The following is a 15,829-nucleotide window of genomic DNA, read 5'->3' on the forward strand; positions in this document are numbered from 1 at the left end:
AAGTGTGGCTGTTCTCTTCCTGGCTTTTTTGCCCCGGGAGAAGACTGGGAGAACAATGGTTGTCAGTCTCCAAGAGGAGAGCCTGGGCTCACAGTTGCTGCAATTGAGGCTTTCCCATTGTGCTGCTGTTATCAACAGAACATAAAAATAAAATCAGATCATTTGACCATATGATTAACGCATTCCTGTTGAACTCCAGGTGACCCTAATCTTCTGGCTCTTTACAGAACTCCTGTGTTTCTTAGGATAAAATGTCTTCCTTAACATTGAGTTCTCCTTTTGATGCTGAAATACGCTCTGAATGGTTTGCTTATAGGGCTTTAATGGGATGCATTGCGGCAGACAAGAAAAGATGGATTTGAATAGACGCATTGAATAACCAAATTTGTAACATCCAGATGAAGTTTAACCACGTAGTTGTTAATTTCCTATTGCTTGTGAAGTGCTTCATGTGTTTTCTTTTGCCCTATCAGTATATTGCAAGGTTGTAAAGGAAATATTTGCAATTATGTGAACAATAGGAATTCTTTGATTTGCTCAAAATCATAAGTCTGCACTGACCAAGCTTTGTGAGATTCAGAGAGTTGTTGGTGGATTTAGACTATATTTTTTTAAGTTAGTAAGACTTCCCTCTGTAAAGGGAAACTCATGGTTTGATGGTGGAGAGTTAGAGTGAAGAGTTTTGAGAATTAAGCTATTTGAACTCACGTTCAGTTTTCAGCCTTGCGTTTTAAAATGTTGGCTTTTCTCGAGAAGAATCAATTTCATAAATCACATAAATGAAGTCTGATCTGCCTGCCACAATCCGTAAGGACCGAGGAGGAGTAACCATTTCCATTTCATAACTTCTTCCTTGCTGCTGCACGGCCGACTCGCGGCACCTCCCATGGTGCAACCACAAAAACTCCTCTATAAATTTCTCTCCCGTCCAGCGTGCGACAGCGACCACTGGGGACCCCACTGCAGCAGCCGCTGCCAGTGCAAGAACGGGGCCCTGTGCAACCCCATCACCGGCGCCTGCCACTGCTCCGCGGGCTTCAAGGGCTGGCGCTGCGAGGAGCGCTGCGACCCCGGCTCCTACGGCAACGACTGCCACCAGAAGTGCCAGTGCCAGAACAAAGCCACCTGTGACCACGTCACTGGCGAGTGCAGGTGTCCCCCCGGATACACCGGCGCCTTGTAAGCACTGCCTGTGTTGATTTTTGGGGGTGGATGGTTTTTGAAGAGTTTAGATGGACTTCCATTCTGAGCTAGCAGGTGTGGGCAACTCCGTGTTGTGGGGTGCGTTTGGATGTGTGGCCAAGAGAAAAAAAGCCTTGACCCAGAGAGGTAAAAATGCACAAGGAGAAGCAGAGGGTTCTTCGTGGCCATCAGGTTTGGGACATGGCATTGAAACATGGAGCTGTTTGGCCTTGGTCATTCCAGAGCTGTGTCAGCAGCAGTGAGTGAGCGCCAAACTGCCTGTAAGGAGATGCCTTGGGGAGGAGTAATTCCTAGAATGCCAGGCCCCTGTTTCCTTAGATCTGTTGTGTGGATGCTGCACAACGCTCGGGGCGCATCTCTCTGTGTCGCACTGCTCTGTGCTCCACGCCTGTGGCTGGAAGAGCTGGTGATGAGAGCACTGGAAACAAAGCTGGGGCCTGTGGTAATGGATGTCTGTGCTGTCCCCACCCTGTGCACAGCTGTGAGGACCTGTGTCCCCCCGGGAAGCACGGCCCGCAGTGCGAGGAGAGGTGCCCGTGCCAGAACGGAGGCGTCTGTCACCACATCACCGGGGAGTGCTCCTGCCCGCCGGGATGGATGGTAAAAAAAATACTGAAAACCCCCACAACCCCTCACAAACTTCCATATTTTTACATCTCGAAAAGAAAAAAAAAAAAAACAAAACCAAAAAGACTAGGGTAGCAAATGAGGAAAATGAGGATAGCAAATGTGGTCTGCTTGTAGCCAGGAGTAATGAGAAACATATTTTAGCATAAGGGACTGAAATAAAATGCTTGCGAAACCATCTGTTGCTGAAAATGCTCCAGTTCTGCGCTGCCTTTTTAACTGTATCAGATTCTGGGAAGCAAAAGACATGAGTTGTGCTTTGACAAGGCAATATCCTTTAGGTCTTGCCCGGGAGTCACTGATTTCTGCATGTAGGTTGATACTGTAAGGAGATGACACCATTGTGTTTATTAATAGTGGGGTATGTACCTGTTTTTGTATGTCTAGTATGCATGGAAAAAAGTCAATGCTTTGCCTAGTATGTTCACTGTTGGGGAGGAGATGGGACATCAGATCTTTGACATTATCTTTAGGCTTCCTTCCATTTTATCAGAGGATAGTGAATTAAAGCCTGACCTTGGAGCTGCAAATTACCTTCCCTTGCTATCAGGCTTCCTGCTCTGAGTTGGCAAATAATGCAGTTGGAAGGTGATAAAAGTCCAAATAAATTCTTCAAATACATTTGCTGATAATATTGATCATGAGCATTTAATAGTATTTTCCATTTAAATGTTTCTTTTGTGTGAAAATTCACATTTACTGATCATTTAATTACCTTGTGATTATATGATACTGAGAATAACCTGTGGCAAAGGCCAGTTTTTCACCAACTAGAGAGCATGCTATAAAATACAATCTCTGGTTGTGAGGTTGTGTAGTACACCTGACTACCTAGCTTGGAATATGGCCATTTTTACTTTTTGTTGCATTTCATGCTAGAAGAGCAAAATTGTTGGTCATGGAACACAGATGTTTGCTGAAATTCTTGACTCCCTTTATCTGCCTAAACATAACTACTAAAAATGAGATAGAGCACATGAAGCAGTGAGGAAAACTTTATACTAGTATGTACGTTAACTAATGCATGACTATTCAGACCTTTGTCTAGTTTTCCATTCCAAGTAATTATTTAAGTATAAGATTTCATTTTAGAACTTTTAGTTTTGTATTTTGTCAGTGTAACCTTCTTTTTTCGCTTTTCCTGTAACGGAGGTTTAAGGTAGCCAGGTGCAAATTCTGCAGTGTCTTATATTAGATTAAATACCTGGATATCTTTTGTCTGATTAAATACCGGTAAATACCTTTTTCTTGAAATGGCTTCTTAAAAGTCTTAGGTTCTGATGTTTCCCTCACCACCCAGGTGCAATTAATTCCAAAGATGTAAAAGGCAGTGCAGAAATTCAAAACCCATTGAAAGGAGCAATCATGCTACTTATTAGGATGTGCTGCTTTAAGTGAAATTGCAAACAGCTTTTTCATTCATCAAAAAAAAAAAAAAAAAAAAACAAACCAAAAACCACAACCCAAAAACCCAACTTACCATAAAGTAGAATAATTGGGGCATTAGAGCAGCTGCTGATTCTTACACCTCTATTCACTGGAGGGCATTCCTGGGTATATTGATATATAGTACTCCTGGTAAATAAACTGGGAAGAGCTTGAATAAATTGAGAAGAGCTTGACATCAGTAAGTCTTCTACAAGTGTTTTCACAGGTGCTTAGAGAGAGTGTTTTTCATGAGTGTTTTACCTCCAACACGCAAATCCTAGAAGATTATTCCTCCAGTGCTGGAACATGCCCCACGTTTAAAGCTGGAGAAGGGTTTGGCATTTCCAAGATCAGCACTGGGAGAGTAATACGAGATGTCCTTGATCTTCCCTCATTTCTTCCTTGTCCATTCAAGCTGCAGTCCCAACTCTAAGACTTCTCTTCTGCACTGCCAGGGCATGGTCTGTGGTCAGCCTTGTCCTGAGGGTCGCTATGGGAAGAACTGCTCCCAGGAGTGCCAGTGCCACAACGGAGGCACCTGTGACTCGGCGACGGGCCACTGCCACTGCAGCCCTGGCTACACAGGGGAACGGTAAGGAAAACCCATTCCTGCCAGGCTGCTGAGCCTGGAGGGCTCTGCTACAGCAGAGGAACTTCAGAAGCTGGTAGAAGGAGCAGTGGAAGTATCTGAGATATGATCAAAAGTGCTGATTTTGATGATGAAATGTTGGCGTGTCACTCAGCTGATGGGGGGTGGCAAGCTGCAAGTCCATGTGCAAGAACACTTGCTGTGAAGGAACTGCTGGGTTTCACAGTTTCCCTGATGTGCTCTGGCACTTCTTGTGAGCCTCCCTCCTTTCGAGTGTCATGCAGAATGGTGCAGCCTGGGCTGTGCTGGAGGGCTGAGGAGGGAGGCTCGTGGGTTTGTGCAGATGTCTGGCACTCACTGCAGCAAGGGAGGCTCATTCAATCTCTCTTCAAAGTCTGCAGGCTGGGGAGCTGTCTCCTAAAAATGCTCTGCTCAAATGGAATGAAACATTTCATTTTCTGATGGCTGTCAGTCTACTTTGGCAGATGGGAAAGGTAGTGGATTGAAACATCACTTCTGAAGGCAGTGGAAAGCGATGAAAGAACATTTTCTTGCATGCTTTATGCAGCACACAACTCATTTTCAGGAGTCAGCAGCAGCCTGATCACTGGGGTCAGTCCAGGGGATCCCTGCCAGCAGCTGCGGGTATTGTAACCATGTGCACTGCCCACACCAGTGTTCACAGGATGTGGGAAGTGTTCTGCCAGACATAATGTGGAAAAAGTCCTCAAGAAGAAGAGAAATAATTAGCCCAGCACCATTTGCATGCCAAAGTTATATTTGTGTCTGAAGAAATAGTGCATAAGGTGGTAGATGCATTTAGGCAGACTTGGAGAGGGGCTCCAGGGAAAATCAAAGGAGTGACCACACAAGTGTCTACACACTGCCCTGCATTGGTGTTTTTAAAAGTAATTAAATTTTTCATATTGTAATAATTTAAATCTCACTTTCATCTGAAATGCATTACAGTTTGCAGCATTTTGATCACTTTGGCAGGTCTGAGCCTTTTTCTTTTCCTGCAAAAGAGGCTGCATTTTCAATTCTTTCATTTGTCAAGATGGTTCAAGAGCAGGAAGGAGTCAGTGGCAAGGTTGTAGACGTGGTCCATGTTTCATGTCAGAGAACTGTGGGTGCACTATCTGAGGTAGCCCATGTACACCACCTCCAAAGATATGTTTTTCACAAGTTAAATGAAAAAAAAAATATTAAATGTTAATTTTTTTCTGGTTTGGCTGGGGTTCCTGGTTGTGATTTGAGGAAAATTCTTTCACAGCTTTATTTGTGTAACTTCATCAGGAAACATTGGTAATTAGCTCTATTATTGTGCTGTTAGGTCTACTACTATGCTACACCTCAGGAGAAAAGATTTTATTGATAAAAGGTTAGGACAGAGTTACAAATACCTTGAAACTTTTGAGTATCAGCATCAGATTGAGAAAAATACTGTAGAAGCATGAAACAAACATGTCTATCCATTTTACTTCAGTCAGACGACTTTGCTAATTTCTGTCACATTTTGCAGTGCCTTGTATCATGTGTCTTTGAAATTCTCATGTAATGAACCACTAGTCATACCTGAAAACAAACCAAAACAAAAAAAGCCAAATCTATAAGAAAAATAAAAGAATTTTTTAAAAAAGGAAGAAATAAAGAGAGATAAAACCATTAATAATGTGTTATATTATAAATTAGTATTTTTTTACAACCTGTAACTTGACTGGTATTCAGAATTTAACAATTCCTATTTAGAACACAGGAAAGGCAAAGCTGAAAACATCAAACTCACAAGACATAGCCAAATGAAATTGCTATCCAGAAAATCATCAGTTAATGGCTTGCAAATTTGAGAAGGAGGATAGTGAAACTTTATTTTCTAGTACTCAGGTTAAAGATACAGACTGATCTTCAGGTTAAACAATGTGTTACAGCTATGAAAAGTTAAGGAAATGAATCTGTTGACTAAAGTGTCTAAGTTCTCAAAACTCTGTGAAGGAGAGAGGAAAAGTTTGGTGAAGTCTCCTTTCATTAGATATATTTTCCTTAAGCAGTAACACAAATCATTGCTACTTTAACCCTGTGGGTTAAACTCAAATCTTTGCTGAGTTTCATTTTCATCTGTCAGAAAAATGAGATGAAAAGAAGGAGTCTGATCTCCTGAATGTTTTTCCAAGTTACACAGATTTCTGCTCTTATTTAAATGGCATTTTTGACCAATAGAAGACATTCTTCATAAACCAGGTTTCCTTTAAATCTCCAGAAATTGTAATTTATGGGAAATATAACAATTTTTTGTTTGTTTATTAGTTTGTTTGTTTTTTTTTTTAACCTCATAGGTGCCAGGATGAGTGCCCAGTGGGGAGCTACGGGCTGCTTTGTGCAGAGACCTGCAAGTGTGTGAATGGTGGGAAGTGCTACCACATCAGTGGTGCCTGCCTCTGTGAGCCAGGGTACACTGGGCAGCACTGCGAAACCAGGCTCTGCCCCGAGGGAATTTATGGCCTCAAGTGTGATAAAAAGTGTCCCTGCCACATGCCCAACACCTGGAGGTAGGCTTTGCCCCCTCTACCCTGCTTTGTTTTTTGTAACTAGAGCACAGAAATCCAAATATAACCTGAAAAGGGGTATTTCCTGATTTTTCTAATACTTTCATGCAAACTGAAGTAGCTGAAGACTTGTAAGTATTTGGTATTCTCTGACTGCAATGAGAAAGAAGATACCAACCCAAATGATGCTTTGAATTTTACTTGCAAGCATATTTGATCATAATAATGGCTGTGTTTGGTCTCTAACCCATAAAATAAATATAAAGACAAAGTGTGACCTTTATTATGTTTGCCACCTGAATAAATCATTATATTGTTCACTGTGACTGCATAAAGTCAGTGCACATGGGCTGCCCCTTACATACTCTGGGTTAATGTAGATGAGAAATAACTGAATTGAAATCAATGGATGTATAAAGTCTTCTGATTAGGGCATGAGAAGCTTGGACATTTCTCTCAGTCTCTCTCCTTATATAAGAATTTCTGTGGGTGACTTATTTTAGTACAAAATTTCAAAGGCTCTGCCTATTGTAAATCTGGGTTTGAAAAGTACATTTTTTGTCATTTAAGTGCTTTTTCAAGTGAGCAGGTAGAATCCAATCCCTGGAAATTAAATTAAAATAGTTTTCCCACTAGCTTAGCTTTTTCACGTATCTCCGTATTCAGGAAATGATGAGCCCTGTTTTTTGAGTTTTTGTGGATTTTGTCAGCATTTGAGCATATTGTTATGAAAATATAAAAAGTAGTTATTTGCAGACAGAGTTTCAGCTGTGAGGGAGAGATGTCAGATGTCAGTTGAGGCGAGCCAGCATATTTATGGAACAATTATGGACAGCTTTCTCTTGTTACAAAACAGTTCTTCTGATTAGATACTGTGGTCATTGTGCATTCACTTACACTTAATTGCATTACTAATAACAGTACCTTGGAGAAGGGGTGTGAGCACAATCTAAATTTTTGCTGTTGAAAGTAGCTGTGAGGGGAATTTACAGGAACTACTGAGTGTCACCTAGAATACTGCTCTGCATGAATAAAAGAGGCACTTTTTCTCATAGACAAAATAAAAGTCTGTCATCAGAATTTAGCAGTGATGTTAAATCCATGCACGGAAATAGCTACTTGGTTAATTCTTTGTGAAAAATTATTTTGTGTTTTGTTGGAGTTGTCCAACAAAATACAAAATAATTAGGTTTGTTGACAAACTGTGTGACAACAACCTGAATTCTTTTCCCCTTCCAGTCATATAATTTTACAGTTGTGTACTTGCACTTCTGCTCATCCCATTTGCCTGAAATACCTTGAAAAAAATACAGTTATTTTGATGTAAAATCAAGCAATTTATTATTTGGGCACAGTGTGTTCAGGCACTATAATGCAGGGCCCTCCATCTCTCAAATTAGGCTAGCACACCAAACACTATTGTGTTATGATTTATGGTTAACTACTTCCCTACAGAAAATCTGTCTGCAGACTGTTGCAGCAGGCTGGTTTGACAGGAATGCATTGCACTGTATACCATTTCTAATATTACAGGGATTACTTCTGATTCATGTTCCACACAGCTGCTCCTTCATTTATACCACTGGAAGAGACAGCTCGTGGTCAAATCACATCACAAATGTTCACAAGTAAATAACAACATTTGGCTCATTTTTTTTTTTTTTGGACATTTAACCCCCCATGAATGACAAATCCAAAGGCACCTAACAGCCCTGAAGGTGCTGGAGCATGTTTGCCAGAGCATGATGTGTGAGAAAAACAAATATCTTCATTGCTTCACAAGTGAATTTTGCATATATGTAAGCTCCTTACCCTTGGGTCAGGATATGCCCAAGACCATAAATAGCAGGAATCAGGGTGATGATGTAGAAGACAAAACTCTCTGTGGGCACTTGAGGCTTTTGAGAGTCTTTTGAGAATCTTCTTAGAAGCCAGTTGTGTCTGGTTGTCCTCGCTTCTTGATGTCTGCAAATAGTCTTTGGGGGCCCTTGGTACCATGACAGCTTTTTTCATCTGGGTGTGATCACTGGCTTAGATATCATCAAAGAGGAGCTGTTGGAAGGCTTAGAGCTAGAGGTTATTAGTATTAATTGATACAGAAATAAACTAAAGGTTAATCTAAAAAAAATACTTAGCTCCAAAAAATACTGCTCTAAAGAAAGTGTTACATAAGTTCCAGAATACAAGTATGTTTTTACTAGTTTTCTTCACCTACTTCTCCATATATGTAGTTGAAAAATGCACATTCTTTGTTTTTTATTACTGTTTTATGATTGACAAAAATTGCATCAAAACAGCTCTGACAACAATTCATTATTTGCATTTTGGGTAGGCTAAGCTGTAGGAATTTTGCTGCTGCTGTTGGTTGATGGCAGCTCCTGGAGATGAAAGGCAAGCCCTTCCTTGCTCTTGGTTGTACCAGCAGCATTTATTAAATCCTTTGTAGAGCATAAAAATAGCTATCCTTGAGAGATTTTAACCTGTTTGGGGGGCCCAGAGGACAGCAACAGGTAAAAACCTTCTTGTACCAACAGCCTTGGTGCAGTTCAGCATGCAATTAAGATTTATTCATGACATGAGCAGTAGAGGGTTTTTTTTTCCCTTGTCTCATGCACTTTCTGAGATACCTGCATAGGATTGTTTGCAGTTTGGTGGAATTCATGTTTGGTTCATGTAGTTTGGCTCTGTTTTTAAAATAAAGATTAGGGCCTTTTAATTTTCCATTTTTCTAATTGGCCTTTATGTACAGATGCAAGAGCTTTTAATGAAAATTTTGTATTTATTCATATTTATGTTTTTTTAGCATGCTAAAGAACTTGGTTGGATACTCTAAAAGCAAAACATGCAAATGAAGCATATAAAAACCATTATTTTCACCTAAGTCCTTCAAATACATCATATGAACTCCCCACAGTAATTTTTTTTTGTCTCTGTACAGAGCAGGGTTGCATTTCCAGCAAGTGTGAACAGACAACCAGAAATAAAAGAGGATATACTGCCAATATCTCTCAGCATCTCTTTATATCCCTACCTTAATATTTAAACATTATTGCCAATTAAGAGAACTGCGTGAGAACCCATCAAAAACCTGCATAAGTGCTTTGTGTTCCTACATCTAATTACAAATCACAGAATACTAATTTTGGCATCAATCAATACTGAGGGCAAGGGTGCCTCAGTGGCACTCACTGTGGGGCACAGAATATCAATGCCTCTGCCTCATATCCAGTGCTTCCTCATGTGTGTGGCTCCCCCTCTCCTGGAAGGGGAAAAAAAAAAAAAAGAACAAGCCCAACAGCAAACACACTTCCAATCAGGAATTTACAGGATTCTGTGAACGCTGGGATTTTTGTCATAAAGTGCCAGCGCTACTGAATTTATGTTATGAATATATTCTGGTTCTTACACTAACGACTATCTAGTTGTGGATTGATTTTTTTTTTTTTTTAAATTTTCCCTTCTCTGTGTTCTTCCACTGATGAGAACTCAGTGGTCCTACAGGACTTTAGGACAGGAGACAGACCTGATTATCTTGCTGCATTATGTGTCTTCATAATTTTGCCTGTGTTTTATATGAGAATAGGTCCATTTCATATTGTTCCATGGCCGGTATGCACATAACTAACAAATAAACAGGGCTGTTCAGTATGAACACCATGAGTTTTGAACCATTTCTGTATGAGAAGGCCTTTCCTCTCACTTTATGTCAACACCGTCAAAGGTTTTGACAATATTTTAATCTCTTGAAGACCCATGAATTTTTATGGTGCCGCAGCATGTGCATTAAATATGCAGAAAGCAGAATACATAGTGATGTTCCAGCTTTCACAATCCCTGCCTCCCTGATTAGCAATGGTTGTTTTCAGCAATTTTAAACTCTTACTTGGACAAGAAAAGCCCTCAAGTCCAAAAGCATTTATAAATAATGTTGTGTTCCTATGTTACGCTGCAGCTCTTTCAAAGATTGCTGTTGTAATGTTACAGCACCTGAAAGTGCAGCAGGAATTTTTTCAGACTTTCAAATGTTCATAAAAATACTCAGTTTCCAATACACCCCCATATACAAAGTCAGGAAGTCTTGCAAAACCAGGCTCTTGTCATGGGTCATTTAATTTGTCTGGAGGAAGGTTTTTGTTTTTTTTTTTTTTTTTTTGTCCTTCCAGCACTCTTAAAGGAGCTTCACTTCAATCAGTGGGAGGCAAATATCTCCAAACAGTCTTCCCATTGTAAATATATTGGATTTGGATACTAAGACTTTCCTTTGGTGAGAATTAAGCAAATGCTTTGTCTGCCAGAGTGCTACAGAGCACCCCATTGTGTCCCCTCTCCCAGCCTATATATCCTTGCACAGCTGATGATGTCCATTTGTTACGAGGCAGCAGCTGCCTGCGTGGCCCTTCAATGAAACTGCTGTTCCAGGTATAGAGGCAGCTGCTCTGCCACCAGGTATGGCCAGCAGAGAGGGGGGATACTCCCCAAAAGGTCACTGCTCCCATGCTATAGCTAGCTTCTGCCCAGTGCTGATGGTTTTGTACCATTCCCTGAAAGATTCCAGTTGTCCTCTTCCAAACTAATTTAATGAAGAGAATGTTCTCGCTTCGCTGGTGGGTGCTGTGTTGTTATTTCCTGTTGGGTGCCATGCTATTTTTCTTTTATCATGTTTCTCAGACAATATGCTGCTGAGCTTCTGCAGGGTTGTGAAAATCATCCTGTTAGAGCAGGAATCTAATAACAAATGTTGGGGAATTTAATGGTTTAATCCTCTTAGTATTTGTATCCGTGGATATCTGTCCTATGGCAAAAATTGTGTTTCAGCAAGGTTTCTGTTCAAATAGAGAAAAATTATACCCTTTCATTTCTTTCCATGTCCTCCCAAGATGTCTGTATGTTGTATAATTTTACATTTCTTATCGTAATTGGAGCATTATTTTGTATAAATATACCAAATTATGTTGGGGGAAGTAAAGTCATCTCATGCAAGGCCCTTCACACAACCCATCTGCAACGGGGAGAGTTTTGGGTGTTTTTTTGGGTTGGTTTGTTTGTTTGAGTTTTTGGAGGTTTTTTTTGAGGGGGTTGTTTAGGGGTTTTAATTTGTTTTTTGGTTGGGTTTTTTTGAGGGCTTTTTTGCTTTTTTTGTTTAGTTTTTTTGTTTGTTTTTGTTTTTGGTGTTGGTGGTTTTTTGTTTGGTTGGTTTTGTTGCTTTTTTTGTTGGTTTTGTTTTTGTTTTGGTTTTTTTTTTTTTTTGGTCTTGTGGAAGGAAAATATTATTTATGCCATGTTTAACCTTTTATCCCCCACCCGTGGCAGCTGTCACCCCATGTCTGGGGAATGCTCCTGCAAGCCAGGCTGGTCTGGGCTGTACTGCAACGAGACGTGTTCCCCAGGCTTCTACGGGGAGTCGTGTCAGCAGATCTGCAGCTGCCAGAACGGGGCTGACTGTGACAGCGTCACTGGGAAGTGCACCTGTGCCCCTGGATTTAAGGTAAAAGAGGTCTCACTTTCACAGTTTCACAGTTTTCGGCCCCACTTGTGCAACAAATTCTTCAGGGTGCCACCTTGTCCTTTTTCCGCCGTGGTAAAAGGGAAGTGAGGGTGTTTGGGTAGCACTGCTTGTGCTGCAAGACCCTGAAAAAGCAACATTTCTGATGGGTTCTCACTGCTAAAATGAAGGCATTTGTAGAAGGAGGAGTTACTTGCTTTATAAGATGTTGGTAAGAATGAGGACATGCTGATGAGGTTTAAAGGGAGGAATGATGGGTTTCAGTCATCAACTCCTCATGCACCATCCACAGAAACTCCAGCCAAAGACACTTCTTTTTATACTTCAGGACAGATTATTCTTCAACTTTTACACACATTTGCTGTTACATGTGCTTTGGATGCTAATCTAACATTTTACAGTATGACTGTTCTTGTGAAAGTAATAACTGAAAACGTCAGCCAAATTAGCTCTTAAAAATATTTTACATACACATATAATTAACCATTAGTCTGCTTTCTTAACTGTGTTTTGACTTCATAAAGAGCTTCTTTATTCCTGTCCACTGATCCACCTCATCTAACCAGGTGCTATGTGACCTGAGCTCTCAGAACAAATCCTAGAAAACCAATACTTACTTAAAAATACTTAAAAATGCTTCAAAGGCATGAAGACATCCCTCTCTCCTAAATTAATTTAGTGACAGCCTAGGACATGCATGGGTTGTATTTTTTCTGGCTTTTGTATCATTTGAGTCAGTTGTGTTGTCTGAGCCTCCTCAGATGTTTTTTAGACTCTTATTTCTTTTTATAATTCAGGGTGCATCTTGTGGTACCCCTTGTCTCCCTGGGACATATGGAGTGAACTGCTCCAGCGTGTGCAGCTGCAAAAACGGGGCCACCTGTTCACCTGTGGATGGCTCTTGTGCCTGCAAAGTAGGTAAGTATCTCCTCAGATGGATTTTATTTCCCTGTAACCATGAAATGAAATTAGGTTTCTGAAGTAGAGAAAAGGAAACTTAATGAGGAGCAGACACTTGATGCTTTTGCTGCTCTGGGAGGTGAAAGCAAGGAAAATATGTTCTCAGGGAAGAAAACATGTTCTCTGCTCTGTCAGGAGCATCCTTTATCTGATGTCAGCATTCCTAATCAAAATCATACAGAATCCCAGAACAGTTTGGTTGGAATTACATAACTTTTCTATTATTTTTTTTAAATTAGTGGTTTTCATTAACTTTTAATAATTTGTTTTTAATTAATCATAACCCGTATGTTGACTATAAGCAGTGTGTTAGTTTTTAATCACTTCTAGCCACAATTTAGCAAAGTTTGTCATAAGCAGCTGTTGTGGGAATACTTGGGAAAAGTTACTGAAACTTCCAAGTTTTCCTTAGCTAATTTTGATATGCTTCAGTGAATAAAGCCTGGGGGAGGGAGAGAGCGAGATGAGTTGTTTAAAACCTATGCAAGAACTACAGAATTTATGGGCTACAAAGACATTTTGCAGAAACCAGAAGATGAGGAAGACATCAAGATAACAAGACTCCATGTATGTGTGTTGGAAACTCTGCCTGTGGAAAAGATAATAAAATGAGTGAAAAATACAGACTAATTAGCCTGAGAAGTGAGAAATCAATTACCAATAGAGGATAGAATGCTATGTAATGGAAGAGAATTACATGATTTAGAACCAATGAATAATAGTATCTTTCTTTGCTAAAAATGGATAAATAAGTGAAAAAAGTTTTGTGTCTGCCTCTCTGTGGAGGCCAGAATTTTGTCAGACACACACACACACGCACACAGACCCTGACCAGGAATAAATGAATGCCTGAGTTGCTGACACAGAGAAGACAGTGTTAGAGGGGTTTATTTATACCTAGGATTTTGGAGGATTTGGTAACAGTTTGGGTTGGAAGGAACCTTAGAGACCATTTTGTTCCATCCCCTGCCACGGCAGGGACACCTCCCACTGTCCCAGCTGCTCCAGCCCCAGTGTCCAGCCTGGCCTGATTCCCAATATCTCATCCAATAGAGTTTGCTAGACAAATAACCACTACATTTTTCAGGGAACAGACACTTTTAAATCAGTTGTGCAGCAGATGTGGAACTTTTTCCAGAGAGAGTGGGGCTAATTTAGCACTGTTCAGGTAGATACTGCAAAGCAGCTAGGTCGTGAGGATAAAAATATTCCTTGGGCAGCGCAGAATCCTATCTTCCTCTACCTCATGCAATTTTAATCATACTACAGTGAATGAGGACAGCAAAAAGTAAAATTAAACTGAACCTAGGTACTTGCCATGTAAACAAAAGAAGATTATAAATCTTGGGAAGACAGTTAAGGGAAAGAGTCTCAATATTCCTAGGCAAATTACAAAACATATGTTTTTTCCTGAAATGACCCCTAAATTTGAAGTCATCAGTGAAGCACGAGGCAGCCTGATTTCTGTGCATGTGTTTTGCATAGCCTATTGATCAGTCTCAGTGCAGAATTATTTTTCCCTCCTCTTACTGTAAACAACGTACAAAATTAGAAAGTTGGCCTGTGTCACTGGTGATGTTAATATGTGACTGACTGCTTCACACTGCTCCTCTTGAATCCAATGGATGATCACATTTTAAAAAATCTATTCACATCTCAGTCTATCCAGTCTGCAAACCATTGCTATTGGGCATGATCAGTGGCAAATGCTGCATTTTAGAGCTATTTTCCATTACATTTCTTTTGTATTTGGAGAGAAGTACAGAAATAATCTAAACGGTCTTCCATGTTTCCTGAAAGGATCCAAGTTATTCAGTATTTTTACGTGCGGGTTTTTGGTTTTTGTTTGTTTGTTTGTTTTTGGGGTTTTGTTTGTTTGGTTTTTTTTTTATTTTTTTGGGTTTTTTTGTTTGTTTTTTGGGTGGTTGTTGTTTTGGGTTGTTTTGTTAGTTACCTATTAAAACCATAATACAGGACTGTCTGAGTTGATTGCTGGTGGAACAATTATGAAAGCAGCAGCTTGAGCCTAGGGAAAATATTCCTAATTATTTTCAGGCTACACCTTAACACTCTCAGTGTTGTTTAGAGCTTCTCAGTGAAATGTCAAGGTGCCTCTATTTCCATTTCAGATCTTCCATCAGTCTATTTTGCTTGTTGGCACCCATCTGCAGATGTGTGCTGTGCACAGATGTTACAAGGTGCCCTTGAACACCTTTGTTCCAACCTGGACAAGCCCTCAGCTGAAGCTGCTGATAAATCCTGCAGTGAATTTTACCCCAGTATTGCCCATCTGAGACATGAAACATCATCTGAGAGGAGTGGGGGAAAACCTGATTAATTTCTCTGTTTAATCCCCTTTTGTTGTTGGTTTGGTGGTTTTTTTTTTTTTTTTTTTTTTTTTTTTTTTTTTTTTTGGCAGGTTGGCATGGTGTGGATTGCTCCATAAATTGCCCCAGTGGCACATGGGGACTGGGCTGTAACCTGACCTGCCAGTGTCTTAATGGAGGGGCTTGCAATGCTCTGGATGGAACCTGTACCTGTGCCCCAGGATGGAGGGGAGAGAAATGTGAACTCCCTTGCCAGGTAGTTTAATAATTCCACTGAATTTTGAGTTTTTGTAGGAGAATATTGGGCAGGGAGGGGCATCTGTCATTCTTTGTCTCCATGGGGATGAGTCCCTTGGGGGCACACACGATGGGGTGCAGGCACTAACAATCCTTCTAACACTCTTCATCAAATGGTATCAAAATGCTACTGTTCAGTTACTTTTAAGTGTAAATAATGGGAGAAGAATACACCCCAAATAAAATAATGTCATTTTAATTACTTTTTTCCTTACATCTGTATTACAATATGAATAAAGAATTCTCATTCTTTCTCAGACAAAAGTGAGAAGCTACTTTTGCCACCCAGTCCTGTCACAGGTCTTTGCTTTTCTACTGGGGCTTTGGCTTCTCCTCTCTCATAGACTTTGGA

General features: G+C 40.3%; 1 protein-coding gene across 1 annotated transcript in view; it reads left to right on the forward strand.

Moving 5' to 3' along the window:
- Nucleotides 1-15,829, forward strand: part of MEGF10 (multiple EGF like domains 10) — an 85,047-nt gene that overhangs the window by 38,449 nt on the left and 30,769 nt on the right. Inside the window, exons 6-12 of the mRNA XM_021551837.2 lie at nucleotides 933-1,179; nucleotides 1,683-1,803; nucleotides 3,714-3,850; nucleotides 6,181-6,393; nucleotides 11,701-11,875; nucleotides 12,691-12,811; nucleotides 15,273-15,436. Coding sequence (XP_021407512.2) covers nucleotides 933-1,179; nucleotides 1,683-1,803; nucleotides 3,714-3,850; nucleotides 6,181-6,393; nucleotides 11,701-11,875; nucleotides 12,691-12,811; nucleotides 15,273-15,436 — 1,178 coding nt within the window. The remainder of the gene's footprint in view (nucleotides 1-932; nucleotides 1,180-1,682; nucleotides 1,804-3,713; nucleotides 3,851-6,180; nucleotides 6,394-11,700; nucleotides 11,876-12,690; nucleotides 12,812-15,272; nucleotides 15,437-15,829) is intronic.

Source organism: Lonchura striata, chromosome Z, assembly GCF_046129695.1.
Source record: "Lonchura striata isolate bLonStr1 chromosome Z, bLonStr1.mat, whole genome shotgun sequence".
NCBI lineage: Eukaryota > Metazoa > Chordata > Aves > Passeriformes > Estrildidae > Lonchura > Lonchura striata.